The sequence below is a fragment of the Saccopteryx bilineata genome, chromosome 1 (genome assembly GCF_036850765.1).
Source record: "Saccopteryx bilineata isolate mSacBil1 chromosome 1, mSacBil1_pri_phased_curated, whole genome shotgun sequence".
NCBI classification, from domain to species: Eukaryota; Metazoa; Chordata; class Mammalia; order Chiroptera; family Emballonuridae; genus Saccopteryx; species Saccopteryx bilineata.
The window spans coordinates 126,604,955-126,622,545 of record NC_089490.1 but is presented as its reverse complement, the minus strand read 5'-3'; the positions used below and the strand labels follow the sequence as shown (position 1 = coordinate 126,622,545).

At 38.1% G+C, this 17,591-nt stretch overlaps 1 protein-coding gene across 5 annotated transcripts in view; it reads left to right on the top strand.

The window, feature by feature from the left end:
* Positions 1–17,591, top strand: part of ITPR2 (inositol 1,4,5-trisphosphate receptor type 2) — a 525,086-nt gene that overhangs the window by 216,640 nt on the left and 290,855 nt on the right. For all 5 annotated transcript variants that reach the window (XM_066264976.1, XM_066264974.1, XM_066264967.1 and 2 more), the window contains one exon: positions 1,033–1,206. In XM_066264976.1, coding sequence (XP_066121073.1) covers positions 1,033–1,206 — 174 coding nt within the window. The remainder of the gene's footprint in view (positions 1–1,032; positions 1,207–17,591) is intronic.

The window sequence follows — 17,591 nt, the reverse complement described above, 5'->3', positions numbered from 1 at the left end:
CATCGCCCCCTGGTGGGCATGCCGGGTGGATCCCGGTCGGGCGCATGCGGGAGTTTGTCTGACTGCCTCCACATTTCCAGCTACAGAAAAATGAAAAAAAAAAAAAGAAGAAGAAGAAGCTTTACGGCCCTGGCTGGTTGACTCAGTGGTAGAGTGTCGGCCTGGTGTGCAGGGGTCCCAGGTTCGATTCCTGGCCAGGACACACAGGAAAAGCGCCCATCTGCTTCTCCACCCCTCCCCCTCTCCTTCCTCTCTGTCTCTCTCTTCCCCTCCTGCAGCTGAGGCTCCATTGGAGCAAAGATGGCCCGGGCACTGGGGATGGCTCCTTGGCCTCTGCCCCAGGTGCTGGAGTGGCTCTGGTCGCAGCAGAGCGATGCCCCAGAGGGGCGGGGCATCGCCCCCTGGTGGGCAGAGCGTCGCCCCCTGGTGGGCGTGCCGGGTGGATCCCGGTCGGGCACGTGCGGGGGTCTGTCTGACTGTCTCTCCCCGTTTCTAGCTTCAGAAATGTACAAAAAAAAAGAAAAAAAGAAAAAAAAAAGAAGCTTTGCAAGAATATATTTAAAAATGAAGTAAAAGATTAAATATTTAAATTGACATAGTTATGAATATATTTATATGTCATATAATACATAGAAATTATGATAAAATAGAAATGGATATCATGAGCTTTAGACTGTATCTGTATTTCCTTTCACTTATCTACTTCTAAAACAGATAGAATCTCAGAAAAGTGAACTTGAGCAGGGAGATTGGAGTCAGGGTATTTTCTAGTTTAAGTTCCTCTTTAGCACTTTGTTAGGGCTCATTCCTTTTATATATGTGATTCTTTATAACATGTGACTATATTAGGTAGAGTTTACAGGTACTTCCAGGTAAGTTTTCCTGGTCAATATACATCTAAAATATTCATAAATATTCTAGAAATATTAACCTTTGATAGACAAATATGTTAAAATACTTTAAATTTCAGATAAATGAAATAGAAATAAAGAAAATTCCTAAGTAAATTAAGGGTTGAAATTCTGTTTCCAGGTGCAATTGCTGGTTTCCAACCAAGATGTCGATAACTACAAGCAAATAAAGGCGGATCTGGACCAGCTTCGACTCACTGTAGAAAAGTCTGAGTTATGGGTTGAGAAGAGCAGCAGCTATGAGAATGGAGAAATGGGTGAAAATCAAGTAAAAGGTGGTGAAGAGCCAATTGAGGTTCGTTTTCAATATGTATTTTGAATTAATTTAAACAATATCTTTTAAATAATATGCCCTACAGTCAAAATTGTTTATAAAGAAGACTTTTTTATTTTTTCCTGAGTAAAATTTTCATTTGCCAAGCCAATTAACTCATGAACCTACACTTTGGGGAATTCTTGTCAACTGCTGGCACTTCTTACCTCATCTGCCTACTTTTGTACTCTTTCTCTTTAACAATGTAAATCATATAATCCAGGAATTAGGACAATAGAAGGGAGTGAAATGGAAAATAAAGGAATGGATCTTAAGTCTAGACCTAAAATAATAAGGTGAATTTTAAATCATTCCTTTCATTATTGCATAGCCTTTAAAACAGTGTTTTTCAAGCGCTGATCCGTATACCAGTCTGCCAGAAATTTCAATCTGGTCTACGAAAGAGTTAACCATGCTGACGTTGTCTGAAGATTATAGACCCAATGATCTCAGTCAAACTTGCTTATGCTTAGGTTGGTTTTGGCCTCAGCGGTTCCTGAAATATGTAATTTTCTTTTTATCAGTTGCGAGTGAAAAAAGGTTGAAAACCACTGCTTTAAAATATGTAAAAATATCTAAATGGAAGGACAGGGCCCTGGCCACCTGGCTCAGTGGTAGAGTGTCGGCCCAGCATGTGGAAGTCATGGGTTCAATTCCTGGTCAGGGGACACAGGAGAAACACCCATTTGTTTCTCCATCCTTCCCCCTCTTCTTTCTCTCTATCTCTCTCTTCCTCTCCCGCAGCCAAAGCTTTATTGGAGCAAAAAGTTGGCCTTGGCACTGAGGACAGCTCCATGGCTTCTACCTCAGGCCCTAGAATGGCTCCAGTTGCAGCAGAGCAATGCTCCAGATGGGCAGAGCATCGCCCCTTGGTGGGCATGTTGGGTGGATTTCGATCACGCACATGCAAGAATCTGTCTGTCTGCCTCCCCACTCTCAATTCGGAAAAATACAATAAATAAATAAAATAAAAATAAATGGAAGGAATGGAAGGACAGTATGCTTTATTGTCAACATGAGTATACCAAAAATCTGTGTTTGATTTAAAGACTAATAAGATGATGATGATAAGTCTGCTGTTGTATTAATTTAGTTTTCAGTAGCTGAATTAGTTGGTTTTCACATTTCGCTAAATACTAAATAACCATTAAAAAAATTTAAGCAATATTTTAATGGCAATACTTAGATAAACAGACCAGTGCCAGTGTCATAATTGATACTATGGTTAAGTTTCTTAAAATGGCCTGACTGGGTGGTGGCTCAGTGGATAGAGCGTCGGACTGAGATGCAAAAGACCCAGTTTTGAGACCCTGAGGTCGCCAGCTTGAGCCCAAGGTCACTGGCTCCAGCAAGAGGTTACTCGGTCTGCTGAAGGCCCGCGGTCAAGGCACGTATGAGAAAGCAATCAATGAACAATTAAGGTGTTGCAAGGCGCAAAGAAAAACTAATGATTGATGCTTCTCATCTCTCCGTTCCTGTCTGTCTATCCCTGTCTATCCCTCTCTCTGACTCTCTCTCTGTCTCTTAAAAAAAAAAAAGTTTCTTAAAATGCCTAGGATTTTATTTAGTTGTTTTTAAAAGTATGAATGTAAACTATTTAGCGGGATTTACCTACCCTCCTACTTTTCTGTTTGTTGGAATGCCTAAAATATTTTGTAGTGAAGAGTGTTGGCAGAATAAGAGATAGAGTCGTCAGAATGCTGACAAGTTCCAAAGGGAAGTTCAGCTGGTGAGTTACTGCTTCCACTTGTCTCGTTACCAGTTACCACTAATCTGCACGGAATTTCTGACTTCATCTTGTAGGACTTTTTCTGTTATTTCACAATGCTTCTGTTGTGGTTGTTGAAACAGAGTTCTTCCACATCGTATTTGAGAAAATGTAACATTTATTTAGTACTTGTCTATATACTAGTGATTTTCAGGTGTGCCACAAGAATTTTTAAAACATGCAATACCTGTTTAGTCAGGGCACTGACCTCTTTTTCCCTAGATTGTCAAATAAAAATAATGGTAACAGCCAACACAACAGTAGCTGTCTGGTTTCAATGAATTGAAATTATACCTACTTTTTTGTCAGGTCAAAAAATATATATATTTTGGTGTGCTGCAGAAATTTAATAATTATTTTTTGTGTGCTATGAGATGAAAAAAAAATTAATAATTGCTGCTGTATACCATGTCTTACAGCAGACATTTTGATACGTGATATTTGTTTTTAAATGTTACAATAAACTTCACAGATAGTTATAGAGATCAGATTTCTAAGGATGAATCAACTGAAACTCAGAGAACTCAATAATTTCCTCACTGTCAAGTGTGACTCAGCTGAGACTTTTTTCAGGTCTTTTTGATAAATGCCAGGCTCTTTAATGTAAGATTAGTCACAGTCTACAGTTTAAGTTCTCAAACACTAAGGGAACGTAGAGAAGGAACCTTCATTGTAGTATATATTCACGGCATCCTTTCAGCAGCTCAGTGAACAGTTACTATGGATATAAGAAAGGAGGTGAATAAGTCGTCTGATTGAGGATATCTTAAAGATAAAATGGCATGACGTGGGTTATAAAACCATTTTTCTAGGGACTTCAGATGAGTCAGTGAGGTTGGAATCTATTTATTTGTGGAGGTCAGGATTTATCAGCTCAGGAAATGGTAATAAATTTAGAGACTTCAAGCAGGAGGTGACTTAATAGTACGAATTAAATTTTTGGAAAGTAAGAAGCGTATTGTTCGGAGGCTGCCGTTCGACTATTGATTTCAAGGCCAACTCATTATAGCTACAATTCAGAAGTCAAGAATCTGCATTGGCTGCTGCCACGACCACTGACTCGCCTTAAAAGCGTGGGGCTCTGTAATGGACCACTCATCTGGTGGGGTCTTTTTTTCAGCCCTCATAGCCACACGAAGATAGCCTTGAATGGATAGAGTGTTAAGAACAGGTGTTTGGGAGTCAGGCACCCTAGAATTTACTATGACTTGAGTTAACTTATTTTAATTCTCTAAGTTTAGTTTTTGTTGTCTATTTAATAGACGTAATAATAGTACTTATCCCACAGTTTTGCTGTGAGGATCCAACACATAAACTCGATGCACATGGCATGCCAGTTAATATGGCTTCAGTGGGAAAATAGAAAACAAAATGACGTATTATTTCCAGCAAGTCAAAAATGTAAGACTCCAGCTCTAACTAATTTATTGTCTCAATGCTGTCATCATGGGCTAGTGGACTTAATCCTGAAGCTGGTCTTCCTCAGTGACGCATCGTGGCAGCAGCTCCCAATATATACCTCTGCATAACACCAGCAGGAAAAAAATATGTACGCTTTTTTGTATCTCCTGTTTTTTAGGAGCAAGAAAACCGTTTCCGGGCAACCCTTAGTAGATTCTACCACTTGTCTCCCTGGGCAGAGTGGGGCCAATGTTTACCTGAACCAGTGGGGTAAAACATTACTTTAGACTAAATAAATGATGTCCCTTAAGTGAGGACACCCTCTCCTGAGTTACAAGGCAGAAGGATAGATGGCAGAACAAAATTGGCATCTGCTGCTTTCAAGGAAGAATGAAGAAAGGATGTTGGTCTGCAGCCAGCAGTGCCTGTCAAAGTCAGCAGTCTATGAATGCATGTTATAATTTTGATTGGTTTTTTCGTGCAACATACTACACTGTTTCCTGTGGTGGATACGGAGTTGTGATTTCTTAGAGTTAAAAAATACTTGTTATTGGCATTAAGTTCAGTTTCTATGTGATATTTGTTTTCTCTCTAAATAGCTCATCAAAGGGAGCAACTTCTTCAATCAAACTTCTGTGATGGAAAATTTCAGTACCTCCTGTGGTGTTGTGCATTCTATTGAAATTAATGTGCAGCTTAAGAAATGTATTAGTAGCAGTAAGAAGTCTCTGTGGTTTCTTCCTATATCTCAGAGTTACCACTATCATGAATTTATGTTCGTAATTTCCTTGCCTTTTTTTTTTTTTTTTTTTTTTTTTTTTTTTTCTGAAGCTGGGAACGGGGAGAAACAGTCAGACTCCCGCATGCGCCCAACCGGGATCCACCCGGCACGCCCACTAGGGGGCGACGCTCTGCCCACCAGGGGGCGATGCTCTGCCCCTCCGGGGGGTTGCTCTGCCGCGACCAGAGCCACTCTAGTGCCTGTGGCAAAGGCCAAGGAGCCATCCCCAGCGAGGGGAAGAGAGAGACAGAGAGGAAGGGGGGGGGGTGGAGAAGCAAATGGGCGCTTCTCCTATGTGCCCTGGCCGGGAATCGAACCCCGGTCCCCTGCATGCCAGGCCGACGCTCTACCGCTGAGCCAACCAGCCAGGGCCTCCTTGCTTTTCTTAATGATTTCATCATACCTGTTTCTATTTCTAAAACAGAAGAAATACATGAAAAATATTTCACTCAGTCTGATTTCAGTATGTTTTTGTTCTTAATGTTTGTTGATGTATAGTGGTAGCTTACAGTTTATGTGCATTTTATCCAGTTAACTATTGATGGGCATTTCAGTTCTTTAAACCTTAGTGTTTTAAAATAAAATTTCCTATTAAAAGCAATGCTACTACACAAAATTTTGTATATTACCTGATGAACCTGTTTAAGAGGATCTTCTGGGTGTGTGTGTGTGTGTGTGTGTAAAACATCTAGAGTGCTCACCCTCAAATAATGCCATTTTCCATTGACCAAGTGGTGCTCCCTCCAGTGGTGGGTGAGAGAGTTTCCTCACCATCCTACTGACTGTGGTTTTCTCACTTTTTCAGTTTTGGTAATAGGGTGTGCTTAATATATCACCTCTCTTGTGATTTTCATTTTGCTCTGTGACTTATAAGATTGAGCATGTTTTCGTATGTTTATTGGTCATTTCACTTCCTCTTCCAGTTTAAATTAAGCTAAATTCTGTATGGGCAGGTAAGTAGGCCCCATCAATCATGTATACCTACTACTAAGGTTAGAAATATTTTTGACTCCAAGTTGTGATGATGCTATAAGTTCAAACTTTTCATCTATTATATTTTTCTTGCTTTATTGTGTTAGTAAGTATGTTTCTCCAGTACAATGTTGAGTAGAAATGGCAAGATTGGTCATTCTTGTCTTGCTTCTGATTTCAAAGGGAATAACTTTAATATTTCACTACTGAACATAATCTTTATTGTACATTTTTTGTGGATACTCTATCAATTAAGGAAGTTTTATTCTATTCCTAGTTTGCTAGTTTTATTTATTTATTTTTTACCATGTATAGTTACTGACTTTAATTAAATGCAATTGATGCATCTATCAGGATAGTTATTTTTCTTTAATCTTCTAATTTAACAGGAATAAAAAATCATCATAGTAAGCTTGTATTCTAGAATAAATATATCTTGGTGATATTTCTTACACTGCTAGAGCCAGTTTGTTAAAACTTTGTTTTGCATTTTACATCTATGTGGTCAGAAAAATTGGTCTGTAATTTTTCTTTCTTGTACTGTTCCTGTCAGATGTTGGTATCCAGGGTAGACTAGTTCCTTTAAAGTTAAGGTGAAACATATCACCCATTGTTTGTGTAAGATTGGAATAATTTGTTCTGTGGATATTTGATAAAACTTGTCTGTAAATCTGCCTGGGTTTTGAATTTAGTTGGTGGGTTGATTTTAATTACTAATTTATTATTTTTAATGCTTATAAATTCATTTAAATTTTCTGGTTTGGGTCAGTGGTTTATATTTTTCTAGTCACACACATAAGTTTTCAAATTTATTGGTATAAATTTGTTCATATTATTTCATTATCTTCTCTTATATCTGTAGCTTCTTACCCATTTTTTATTCCTGAAATTGTTTATTTTTTTCTCCTTTCTTCTCTGTAGCTCAATCTTACCACAGTTGTACATATTTTATTTATCCTTTTTAAAGAACCTACTCTTGACTTTGTTAAACTTTTGGATTTGTTTGCTGTTTTATTATATTTATTCAACTATTCTCTAAGCTTTTATGTTAGCATACTTTTCAGGCTTTAAAAAATTAATGGTATTTTTTTATGGAACTGTATTTAACAAATTTTGTCAAATGGTATATTTATTATTGTTCAGTATTATATATTTAAATATTTCCATTATGATTTCTTCTTTGGCCTAGAATTACTTGAAAGTGAGCTATATAATTTCCAAATGTATAGGCAAAAGTTTTTTTGTTATTGAATACTAATTAACTGTGGCAAGAGAATGTAGTTATGATGATATCAGTTCTCCAAAATTTTTTGAGACTTGCTTTTTGGCCCATTATACCATCAAGTTTTGTAAATGTTCCATGTGGGCTTGAGAAGGATGGGAATGAGTTTCAGGATTCCTCATACACGGAGAGCAAATCAAGCTTATTAATTGTCTTTAAATCATCTGTCTCCTTGCTACTATTTTTGTTTTCTTGATATATCAATTATTGAGAGAAATTTATTTATATTTCCCAATGCAATAGTAGGTTTATCAATTTTCCTCTGTAGTGCTATTAATTTTATTTTATATGTTTAAAGTCTATTTTATTAGATGCCATAAATTTAACTTTTTTTTTAAAAACTGGCAATGAAATACTTTTATTAGTTGAGAGTTATTTTCTCTCACCTCTGATTATAATATTCCATGCCTCCCAGCATTTATTGCTTCTGTTGAGAAGTTTGCTGTCTGTAGAACAGTCTTGCTTGAATTTTGAATCTCTAATTAAATGTGTGTTAAACTTTGTTATTTGCATCTAGATTTATTAGTTCCTTTTTTGTATTTTATATACATATGTCCTTGTGCTGAAATTGAAAAATTTCTTTAGACTCACCTGAGTCTCATTATGTATAGGTCTTATTGGCAGTTTACTCCACCTAGTTACTTTTGTTTTTCCTTAGTGAGAGAGACAGAGAGAGAGAGACAGGGACAGGCAGGCAGGAAGGGAGAGAGATGAGAAGCATCAATTCTTCCTTGCGGCACCTTAGTTGTTCATTGATTGCTTTCTCATATGTGCCTTGACCATGGGGCTCTAGCTGAGCAAGTGACCCCTTGCTCAAACCCACGACCTTGGGCTTCAAGCCAGTGACCTTTGGGCTCAAGCCAGTGACCATGGGGTTATGTCTATGATCCCACACTCAAGACAGTGACCTTGGGGTTTCAAACATGGGTCCTCTGCCTCTCAGTCTAATGCTCTATCCACTGTGCCACCGCCTGGTCAGGCTGTACCTATCGACTTTTAAGTTTCAGCCATTATATGTTTTCATACCTAAAATTAGGCCTTTATATTTGGTCATTTTTGACCATCCTTTGTTGTTTGGTATTTTTAAAATCACATATGGCTGTTTTATAGCCTGTGCATAATAATTCCGTGATCTGAATTACTTGAGAGTTTCTTATGATTCTCACTCGTGTTACTGGTTTCATTATATTTTTGGTTATCTTTGATGATGAACTCATAAATTTTTTAAAAATAACTTTTAGAGCACTTTCAGATTTAGAAAAACATACACAAAGTACACAACTTTCCCATATATTAATTTTTCTCCCCATTTCTCCTATTAACATCTTGCATTAGTGTGATACATTTGTTACAAATGAGGCACCAATATTGATACTTCAATTAAAGTTTAATATATTAATTATATTAATGATTTAATATATAATAATAACTTTAATATATTAATTAAAGTCCATAGTTTACTTTTACTCTTTGTGTTGTACAATTCTGTGGGTTGTGGCAAATACATGTCATGTACCCACCATTGCAGTATTATGCAGAATAGTTTGATGGCCCTGAAAGTCCTCTCTGTTTTGCTTGTTTGTCCCTTCCTCATGAGCCCCTGAGCCCCTGGCACCCACTGATCTTTTTACTCTCTCTGTAGGTGGGCCTTCTCATACAGCTTTTTTGCAGACTGCCTTCTTTCATATAGCAATAGGTACCTTAGGCTGTTTCATGTCCTTTTATAACTTGCTAGCTCATTTTTTTTTAATCACTGAAAATACTCTATTGCCCGGATGTACTACAGCTTGTTTATCCAATCACCTATTGAAGACATCTGGGTTGCTCAGGGGCAATTATGAATAAAGCAGCTCTAAACATTTGAGTGTAGAACGTTGAGCTTTCTTTTTGGCTACAGAGCTGGAGGTTAATTAAGATCCTACATGTTTTTCTCCTTAGAGTATTTGTGTTGGCCTTTGGCTGTGGTCAAGGGGCACTACTAGTCTGAGAACAAGTCAAGGCAGGCGTCTCTGGCTGAGATGCTCCAGTCTGACACTTGCTCAGAGGTGACTTAGACTGGTTGCAGAACTGGTAGTGTTTACCTTTGCCTTCAGGGAAACTGATCATGTTGCCTTGAAGCTTGGACTTTACTGGTCTGACTTCAGGTTATATTTTCTCCTATATGGAAGGGAGGGGAGGGTCTTTTGAGGCCATCTTTTATTTTCTGTGAATCCAGAAATGTATTTAAAATAGGTTCCCTATCTAGAATCTAGTTGTTGTGTAATAGAGAGTCATTTGCGGTTTTAAGCTTGCTATTCTTGCAGAAGTCCTTGGGACTGTGTTTACTTAGATATTTAGTAATTTTAAAATATGATGAATTTAGATTCTTTGGAACTTTACATGTGGACTGCCTCTGAGACTTATGTTTAACCCATAGGAGATTTCGTTTGCCTCTGGGAGGCACTTTGAAATAAGACATTTTGTAACCATAGTCAACAAAGTTTTTGGCTTGGCACTTCAGGATCTCTTTCTTAGTGGAAGTTCTAGTCTAATCTTTGAGTAAAAGTGGGCTTGTCTTTGTATATAGGCACTCAGGAAGGAGAGTTTCTCTCCTCTGCCCTTGATTTTTCATGGCTTCTACCAAGCCAGATTCAAGACAGGTACCCCTTGGCTCTTCTGTGGGTCACAGCTGCCCCTGGTTTATCATTGTGGGTGTCTCCTTCAGGTATTCGTGATTCTGGACAGGTCTCTGATCAGACCTTCAGTCTTGCTTGGACTCCAGGCTTTGCTTCTTTTCCATTGTGTGTGTGTTGAGGTATGTAAACCTCGGCGTACAGATTCTCAGGTACAGACTGACGCTTTCAAGGCCAGCAGTAAGCTCAGTGTTTGAGAACCACTTGGAAATTCTGATATACTGCTATGTTTCCTGGTCTCCGTTTGCTTCCTTCTCTCGAGATATTTTAAATATTTCATCTATTACGTTTTGATGTCGTACACTCAGAGAGGTTTCTCAGCACTTATGCTTTGTCGTATTCTGTATTTGACAGTTCTCAAAAGTGGAAAAGTCTTTTTTATTTTGAGTGTATGTATTTATCCTTGTCATGTCTGTTTGCTGATGCCAGGGCTGAGGCACTGTCGACCCTGTCTCAACCTCCTCTGTTTGATTGCTGTCCTGTTTCTTCAGAGCAGAATCTTTACTTGGAACATTCTGCTTCAAGTGCTGTTTCAGTCTGTTCACCATCCTGCCTACCTGCCTGTGTACACACCTGAATTTCTCGTTCTGCGTCATAGGGTTTCATATCTGGAATGAAATCTAGTATTCGAGATATGGCTCTTGCAGACAAAGAATGGACACACAGAATGGTGTTTCCATGTTGAGCTCGTAGTACAGAAATGGGAGAGGTCACTGGGCCTGCCTGCTTCACTATTTGAAGGCTTCGGAGGACTTAGTAGGTAATTTACTTAAGGATAATAGCACGTGAAGTCAAGTTTAACAAAATAAGTGGTTTGTATTTGAAATAGCTGAATTTAGGGAGCCTTTGAAGATTCTTGGGGAGGGAGGTGAGTATACTATCTAGGAAACTCAGTCTGGCAGAATCCAGCGTGACTCAGCAAACATGAGAGTAGAGGTGGCTACCAATTAAGAGACTCTTACCTAAATTCAGGTGGAGCATTATGTAAACCTGAAGGGGGGGGGCGGCTATAGAAATGTATACAAGGGGGTGAATTGAGAATCCAGGAGAATAGTACATTGTAATAGGTTAATATAAGGAGCAAAAAGTAAGAAACTACAAAGTTACTAACTTGTATATAGCCAAACAGTCTATATTATGTAATGAAACAACTGCCAGAGCCAATGGCAGTTTATTGTAAACAGGATGAAATGTCTCCCAATGTGAGTAGGAAGAGCCAGTAGCAGCACTCTCGCGCGGGTCAGCACAGATACTCATCCTTTGTTTAGTAAAATTTTACAGGGGCTCCAAACACAGGACGATTGGCCTTGTTTTAAAACAGGTCATAGTGCTCTAAGTTTGTGCCTGCATAGATATCAGAAGACCAGATAATATTAATGTGATTCTTCATTTTAGTAGTAGAAAATGTTTCTAGTAACATAAAAGTTTATTTTTTTTTCTCAGCAGAAAGTTCTGTTTACTCTAAGCAATAAATGTGAATTTACCATCCGTCTACTAACAAATATCAGCATATGGTCCAAAATTATCCCATTACTCTAATGATCTCTTATTAATAGAGAGAAGGATGGGCTGGATTTGGGCTTCTGTTAAGCCCCTTGCCTCCCTAGCACCTGTGAGCTTTATTACCTGTTGTATATTATAGTGTGTTTCCCTTTATTAATTTCCAGCACATTAATGATGATACCATCGTTGCTGAAAGCTTAAAAGCTAGAGTATATAACAAGTTGGCAAAATCAGTAGCATTATTAATTCATCACATTGAAATACATTGTTGCCTTCTAAATATAGGAAAGAGGGATTAACTTAGAAAATCATATCCCAGTGGGTTAAGTCAGGATTGGCCTATGTCCACACACCTCTTTATTAAGGGTTGAGAAGCAGGTCACTCGGGCGTCACGGTGCTTCTAGGAGAAGCACCCATTCATGTTATTTATTTTGATTGCTAATTTTTCTTCACAATGTTTGTGTGTCTGTATCAGTACATCTGTATTTATCTTTCATCTATAAACCTTATTTGTGGTTGCCTGCTCCTTTTGGTTTTTTTTTTTTTGAACTTACATTCTCACTGATCTAGAATCTGATGTTTAAACCATCTATGTAGTTGTTACTTCAAAGACTATATTTTCATTTTCAGTATTTCTAACTGATTCTTTGTCATCCATGCATTCTAAATTTGTATCTGCTGGTTTTTCATTATGTTTTGTTCTGTTAATGGATATGTGATATAAGAAATACAATTAACTGAAAAATGTCCCTTGGGACTCACTCTGGGATGTCTGGACAACAAGGTTGGCGGATGTTTTCGTGAGTGAGGCTGGGGTGGAGTGGAGGTGGTTGTCTGCTTTTCTCGGTGGCTGTACCTTAATTTGGGTTCTCATGGGACCTATGGCTTCTGCCCCTCAGCAGGAGTACTTCTATTTCTATGGGCCCCATAGGTGGAGTCCTTGATCAGTTCCTATAAACAAAAGACACCTAACTCCAGACAGCCTGATGCCCAGGAAGTTTGTGTATACCTTGATTGATAGGTTACTCTCAAACTTGCCCTGTAGGAAGTTACTAGGAGGTGGGGTGTGGGGACAGTTACAAATCTAGACCCAGACTCTTGTTCAGCAGAGTGCTCAGCACCCTTTTTGGGGGGTGATGGAAGAAGGGGGACACATGTTTTCACTTCTCTTGCTGACACATGGCTTGTAGTGTCCCCTTTCCCAGTAAAGCTATTACTTATCCATGCTGCATGATGCTGAGTGATGCATGTGACAACCACAGCAGGGTCCTCTGCGGGGGGCAAGAGATGTTGTTTCTCACTTTATGATTATTTTAAACAGCCTTCTATTTAAAAATCCTTTCAGAAGATTTCTTGATATTTTGCATTTCACTGAGAATGCTACACTCTCATTATTGAGTGTTTTGTGTTGCCTTACTTTTTAAAAAATTTATTTATTGATTTTAGAGAGAGGAAGGAACTGGGAGACAGAAACCTCAATCTGTTCTTGTATGTGCCCTGACTGGGGATCAAACCAGCAACTTTTGCATATCAGGACGATGCTCTAGCCAACTAAGCTATCTGGCCAGAGCTGTGTTGTCTTTCTTTTTTTTTTTTTTTTAAGATTTTATTTATTTATTATAGAGAGGGGGGGGGAGGAGCAAGAAGCATCAACTCCCATATGTGCCTTGACCAGGCAAGCCCAGGGTTTTGAACCAGCAACCTCAGTATTTCCAGGTTGACGCTTTATCCACTGCGCCACCACAGGTCAGACTGTGTTGTCTTTCTTAACATTAACTTTCCTCATTGGCATTTGAATTTTAGTTTGCAAGTTTATCTTAGTAAGAAAACGAATTTCATTCCTTTTATCTTTCTTTCCTTCCCTTCCCTTCCTCCATTGCTTTTTCTCTATTTCTCTCTAGGCATACTTTCCTTGACTGATGGTTCTTCTGTTACCTCCACATCCCATTACTTTTTAAAAGCAAAAACTAGAACTGGGTTCCATTCTTTGCCTACCACATCTGATCTTTTCTCTTTGATGAAGCAAGCAGACAAGGAGTCATGTCCCGGGATACCTTGAAAGCAAATTGTGATTTCCCAAGTGTCAGGACTTTGATTCTGCACAACAGGAGGATAGTTCTAAATAAACTTGACTTCTTTGGCAAAACTTGTGATTGACTAACTGGCTCTTGATGAAAAGAACTGGGAGACTATCTAACCTTCATAATCTGGTATGAAAAGTCCATGTGCTTTTGACAGAATCTTTCTACATGATCTGACCAATGAGGGACACTAAGGCAATTGCATGAAGAACTTTCTTATCCAGTATTTTGGAGAGTGATTTCCTGAGTTTTCCTTTCATAGGATCTATTTTCTATTTTTGCCCCAGACTTCATTGTATATTTATTTTACTTTTTAATGTAACATTATATATTCCTGTTCTTTATGTCAGAGCTAATGCTACTGAAGGCGATTGCTAAAGATGTGTATCGCTTCATAAGCCCTTTCACAAGACATAGGTCTGAAAACTATATTTGAATTTTGAGCAAATGTTACTTTACACATCCTCATTCTATTTGGTTACAATGCAAATTCTTTTAAGTAAAGCTTTTATCTCCTGAATTTGGTTCTTTGAATTACTTCCAGTGTAAGAACTTTTTTCACCCTCTTGTCTTCTGACCTGCATTGAAATTAATGCTGTTTTAGCATAAACTTAGTATTTCTCTTTATGTTATCAAGGACAGTTACTATCTGACCAACTTTTTTTTTCCACTTTGCCGTTTGTTCTCAATTTATTTAAGTTGTTAATGAGATTAAGGTCCCTATTTGGCTTCTTTTTTTAGCAAGTGGCTTACAAGGAAACAGTGGAAATTGATTCATTCAGATCAAAACCGTATGTGTCATTAGACTAGGCATCAACATTTCTGTCATGTTTTCCTGCTAAGGAGTGAGCATAGGAGAAGGTGCTGATTGCTCCCCCCATCTGTGCATCTCACCCCTCCTCACAGCCACCTCCAGATTGCTGTAACAGGATTGTGACGAGGGAGCTTCTTCCACAGACATGTCAGGTGTCAGACAGGCTCCTGGGCTCTAGTGTATCACTGTTTCATTTCCTGTGTAGTCTTTGTTATTCTTGGTCACCCTGCTGACTAAAGGGTTGCCTATTCTTTCTACATTTTATATAATAGTGACAAGGATTATATAAAAAGTATTATATATTGTACTATGAAATAGTATATAAAGTATTTTATAGAAAGTCTTGTACATTGATGTATTATAATGGGTATCTGTTTCATTCTTATGAAAACAGCTATTCATTTATATCAAAAAAGACCTATCATCAGTCTGTTCCTTATTTTTCCCACTATCTCTCAAAGCAAAAGTAATGTACTCCAGGGATACATCCTTTTTTTTTACCTTGTTTATCAGGGATACATATAGTCAAGGGTATATGGGTTTTCTAGGACATGCGATTAATCATTATCAAATACTAATTCACGTACCATCAAATACATCAGAAAGTACCAATATTGTATTTGTTTTGGGACAAAGGGAAGGGAAAACAGGTTTGGGGTAAGATTAGGAATATGTACTTACCCTCTGGAGGGGAACGAATTTGGACATTAGTTGAGCAGAATCTGGAGGGCAGTTATCCACCAGTAATGGTGGACTGAGCCTCATTCATGCACTCATGAATGATCCTGGGCCAAGTCTTCAAGCAGCCTTAGGTGCAAACCAGGGAAGCAAAAACTGTCAACCATGACCCCATGATGATCCAAATGAGCTTTACATGCAAGGTCAGGTCAGTAGATAGAGGGCGATTTTCAGGCTTCTGCAGGAGAAAAAATAACTCATCATCCCACAGCAAGATTATCATTCAGTTGTCTGAAGGAGGTGACATTCATTATGAAGAGCTTCAATTCAGTTATAATCTGATTGGTCAGTTATGCATATAAGACTGATTATTAGGTTTTTTATGATTCGGGGGAGGTGGGAAGGGAGAGGGAAGAGACTTGACATCTGAAGTTGGGAGGAAGGTGGTGGGTTTCAATTGAATAGAGGTTACAGAAATAGAGGGCTAAGGATACAGATGGTGAGCAGAATGCTCTGCAGTCTTGCCAAGGAAGGACATCCTTTAACTTCAGTGTGGTGGGGACTGAGAGAAGACATGCACTGAGCTGTTTTAACCATGCAGCTTCAGATGCAGGCAGTTCTACACTGTAGGATTTAGAAAGTTCTTTCTTGAGAACATGACTTCCTTTGTTTAAATGAAGGTGTTAAGCCCAATCCGGAGGGACCCAAAACATTGAAGACGTGAACAAAGTCCATCGATTACACACCAAAGCTTTATTGTCTAGCTTGGCCAAGCGGCAGCAACTCCGACAGAAATCTGAGGGAGAGCGTGCTGGCACTTTGTTTTACCTAGTTTTTATAGTTTTGTAAGTAGGAAGTGCAGAAGCAAAAATTGTAATTAGGAGCTCTTTACCACTATTGGTTATAGTCATATGTCCTTTAACATGATAGACCATGTTCAATTTGCAAGCCATACATCATTTTGGAGAAAACAAAATTTATAAGTCAACACAATAGTAGAAAGATGTCTCTTTACATATTAAAAGGCATTCCTATATTTTCTAGTGTTTGTCCGCCATCTCTCTGTCCAGAGTCACACGTATTAACCACATTCATTTACATAGGAGAGGTAGTTTCTGTGGGGACAAATGCCCGCAAATGGCTCATTGCTATAAGAAAAGGTTTATTTTGGCTTTTCTCTTCCTTCACCTGGCTAGCCATTCACCCCTTTCCCCACAGGTGTGGTGGAATGTCTGGGAATCCATGTTTTCCTTCCCTTTGCATTTATAATACAATGCCAAGAGCCATCCTGGTCATGCCAATCACACAGTACAGAGACTATTCTCACAATTTTCTCTGCACACCTTAACCCAAATTAATAAAATGTTCTTCAAGCCTCTTAAAATATTAATATTAATTCTGTAGTTTTTGGTAACTTACAACACCTGCAGGTGAAGTGGCGCAGTGGCTCCTCAGGGCTCCTCAAAGGAGTTGGATTCCCATTAATTGGTGCTAATGTTTAGTTGACTCTGTAGTTCATACAATATTATTATCTTGTATCATTTTGCTCTTGATATAGAAGAGTGCCCTTGCCTGATGCTAAATAAATTTTGGATGGCAGCTGTAATCAGACCCAGTATTTGTTTAGGTATTCACTCTCTGAGTCTCAGAAATCCTGTTGCCTTTTCATTTTCTAGCCTCTTCTAGAAGTTTCTAGACTCTTCTAAGACTATTCTTGCTATATTGTTTCTGAATCTACTACTTTATGCTGCAGTATCTACTATGCAACTAAAAATCTGGCTGTTTCTCTAAAATCACTTAACTATGCAGTTTTCTATTGTATATTCTGTTAGAGGAAATAAATTTAAATTCATCTAGCTGATAGGAAACAATTACAATAAAGTACAAGTACTTTTGGATTACCAATTCTTCCTCACAGTTGTCAAAAGGATAATTTGAATATCACTATAAGCATGCTACTTTTCTTAGTGTTACATATTTTTTAATTTATTTATTTTAGAGCCTATTCAGCTTCGGGGCTTTGAATACAGAGTTACATGTCTGTGTTTTCCACCTTATTGGTATTTTGTCATTAGAATAAAGCTAGAACTTTGTAGATTTGACCATTGACATAAGATCAAAGTTGTATAGAATATAAAAAATGAAACCAATTTCTACTCTTTCTGGAGAAAAACTCTTGGAACACCTTCCACTTGGAGCTTTTTGGCACCAAAATACGAAAACAAAACCTGACTGTAGTTATATAGCTTACATATTTCTTAAATTTCCCTAATCACTGCTTTGGAATCATCCAGATGTTCTATAGGTTCATATTTTTGTTCAGTTTAATTACATTGATTTATTTTTTGAAATTAAAAGGGGCTGTTTATTGAATTCTCTAGTGTTGCCTCCTTTTGTTGACTGCTGGCAATTTT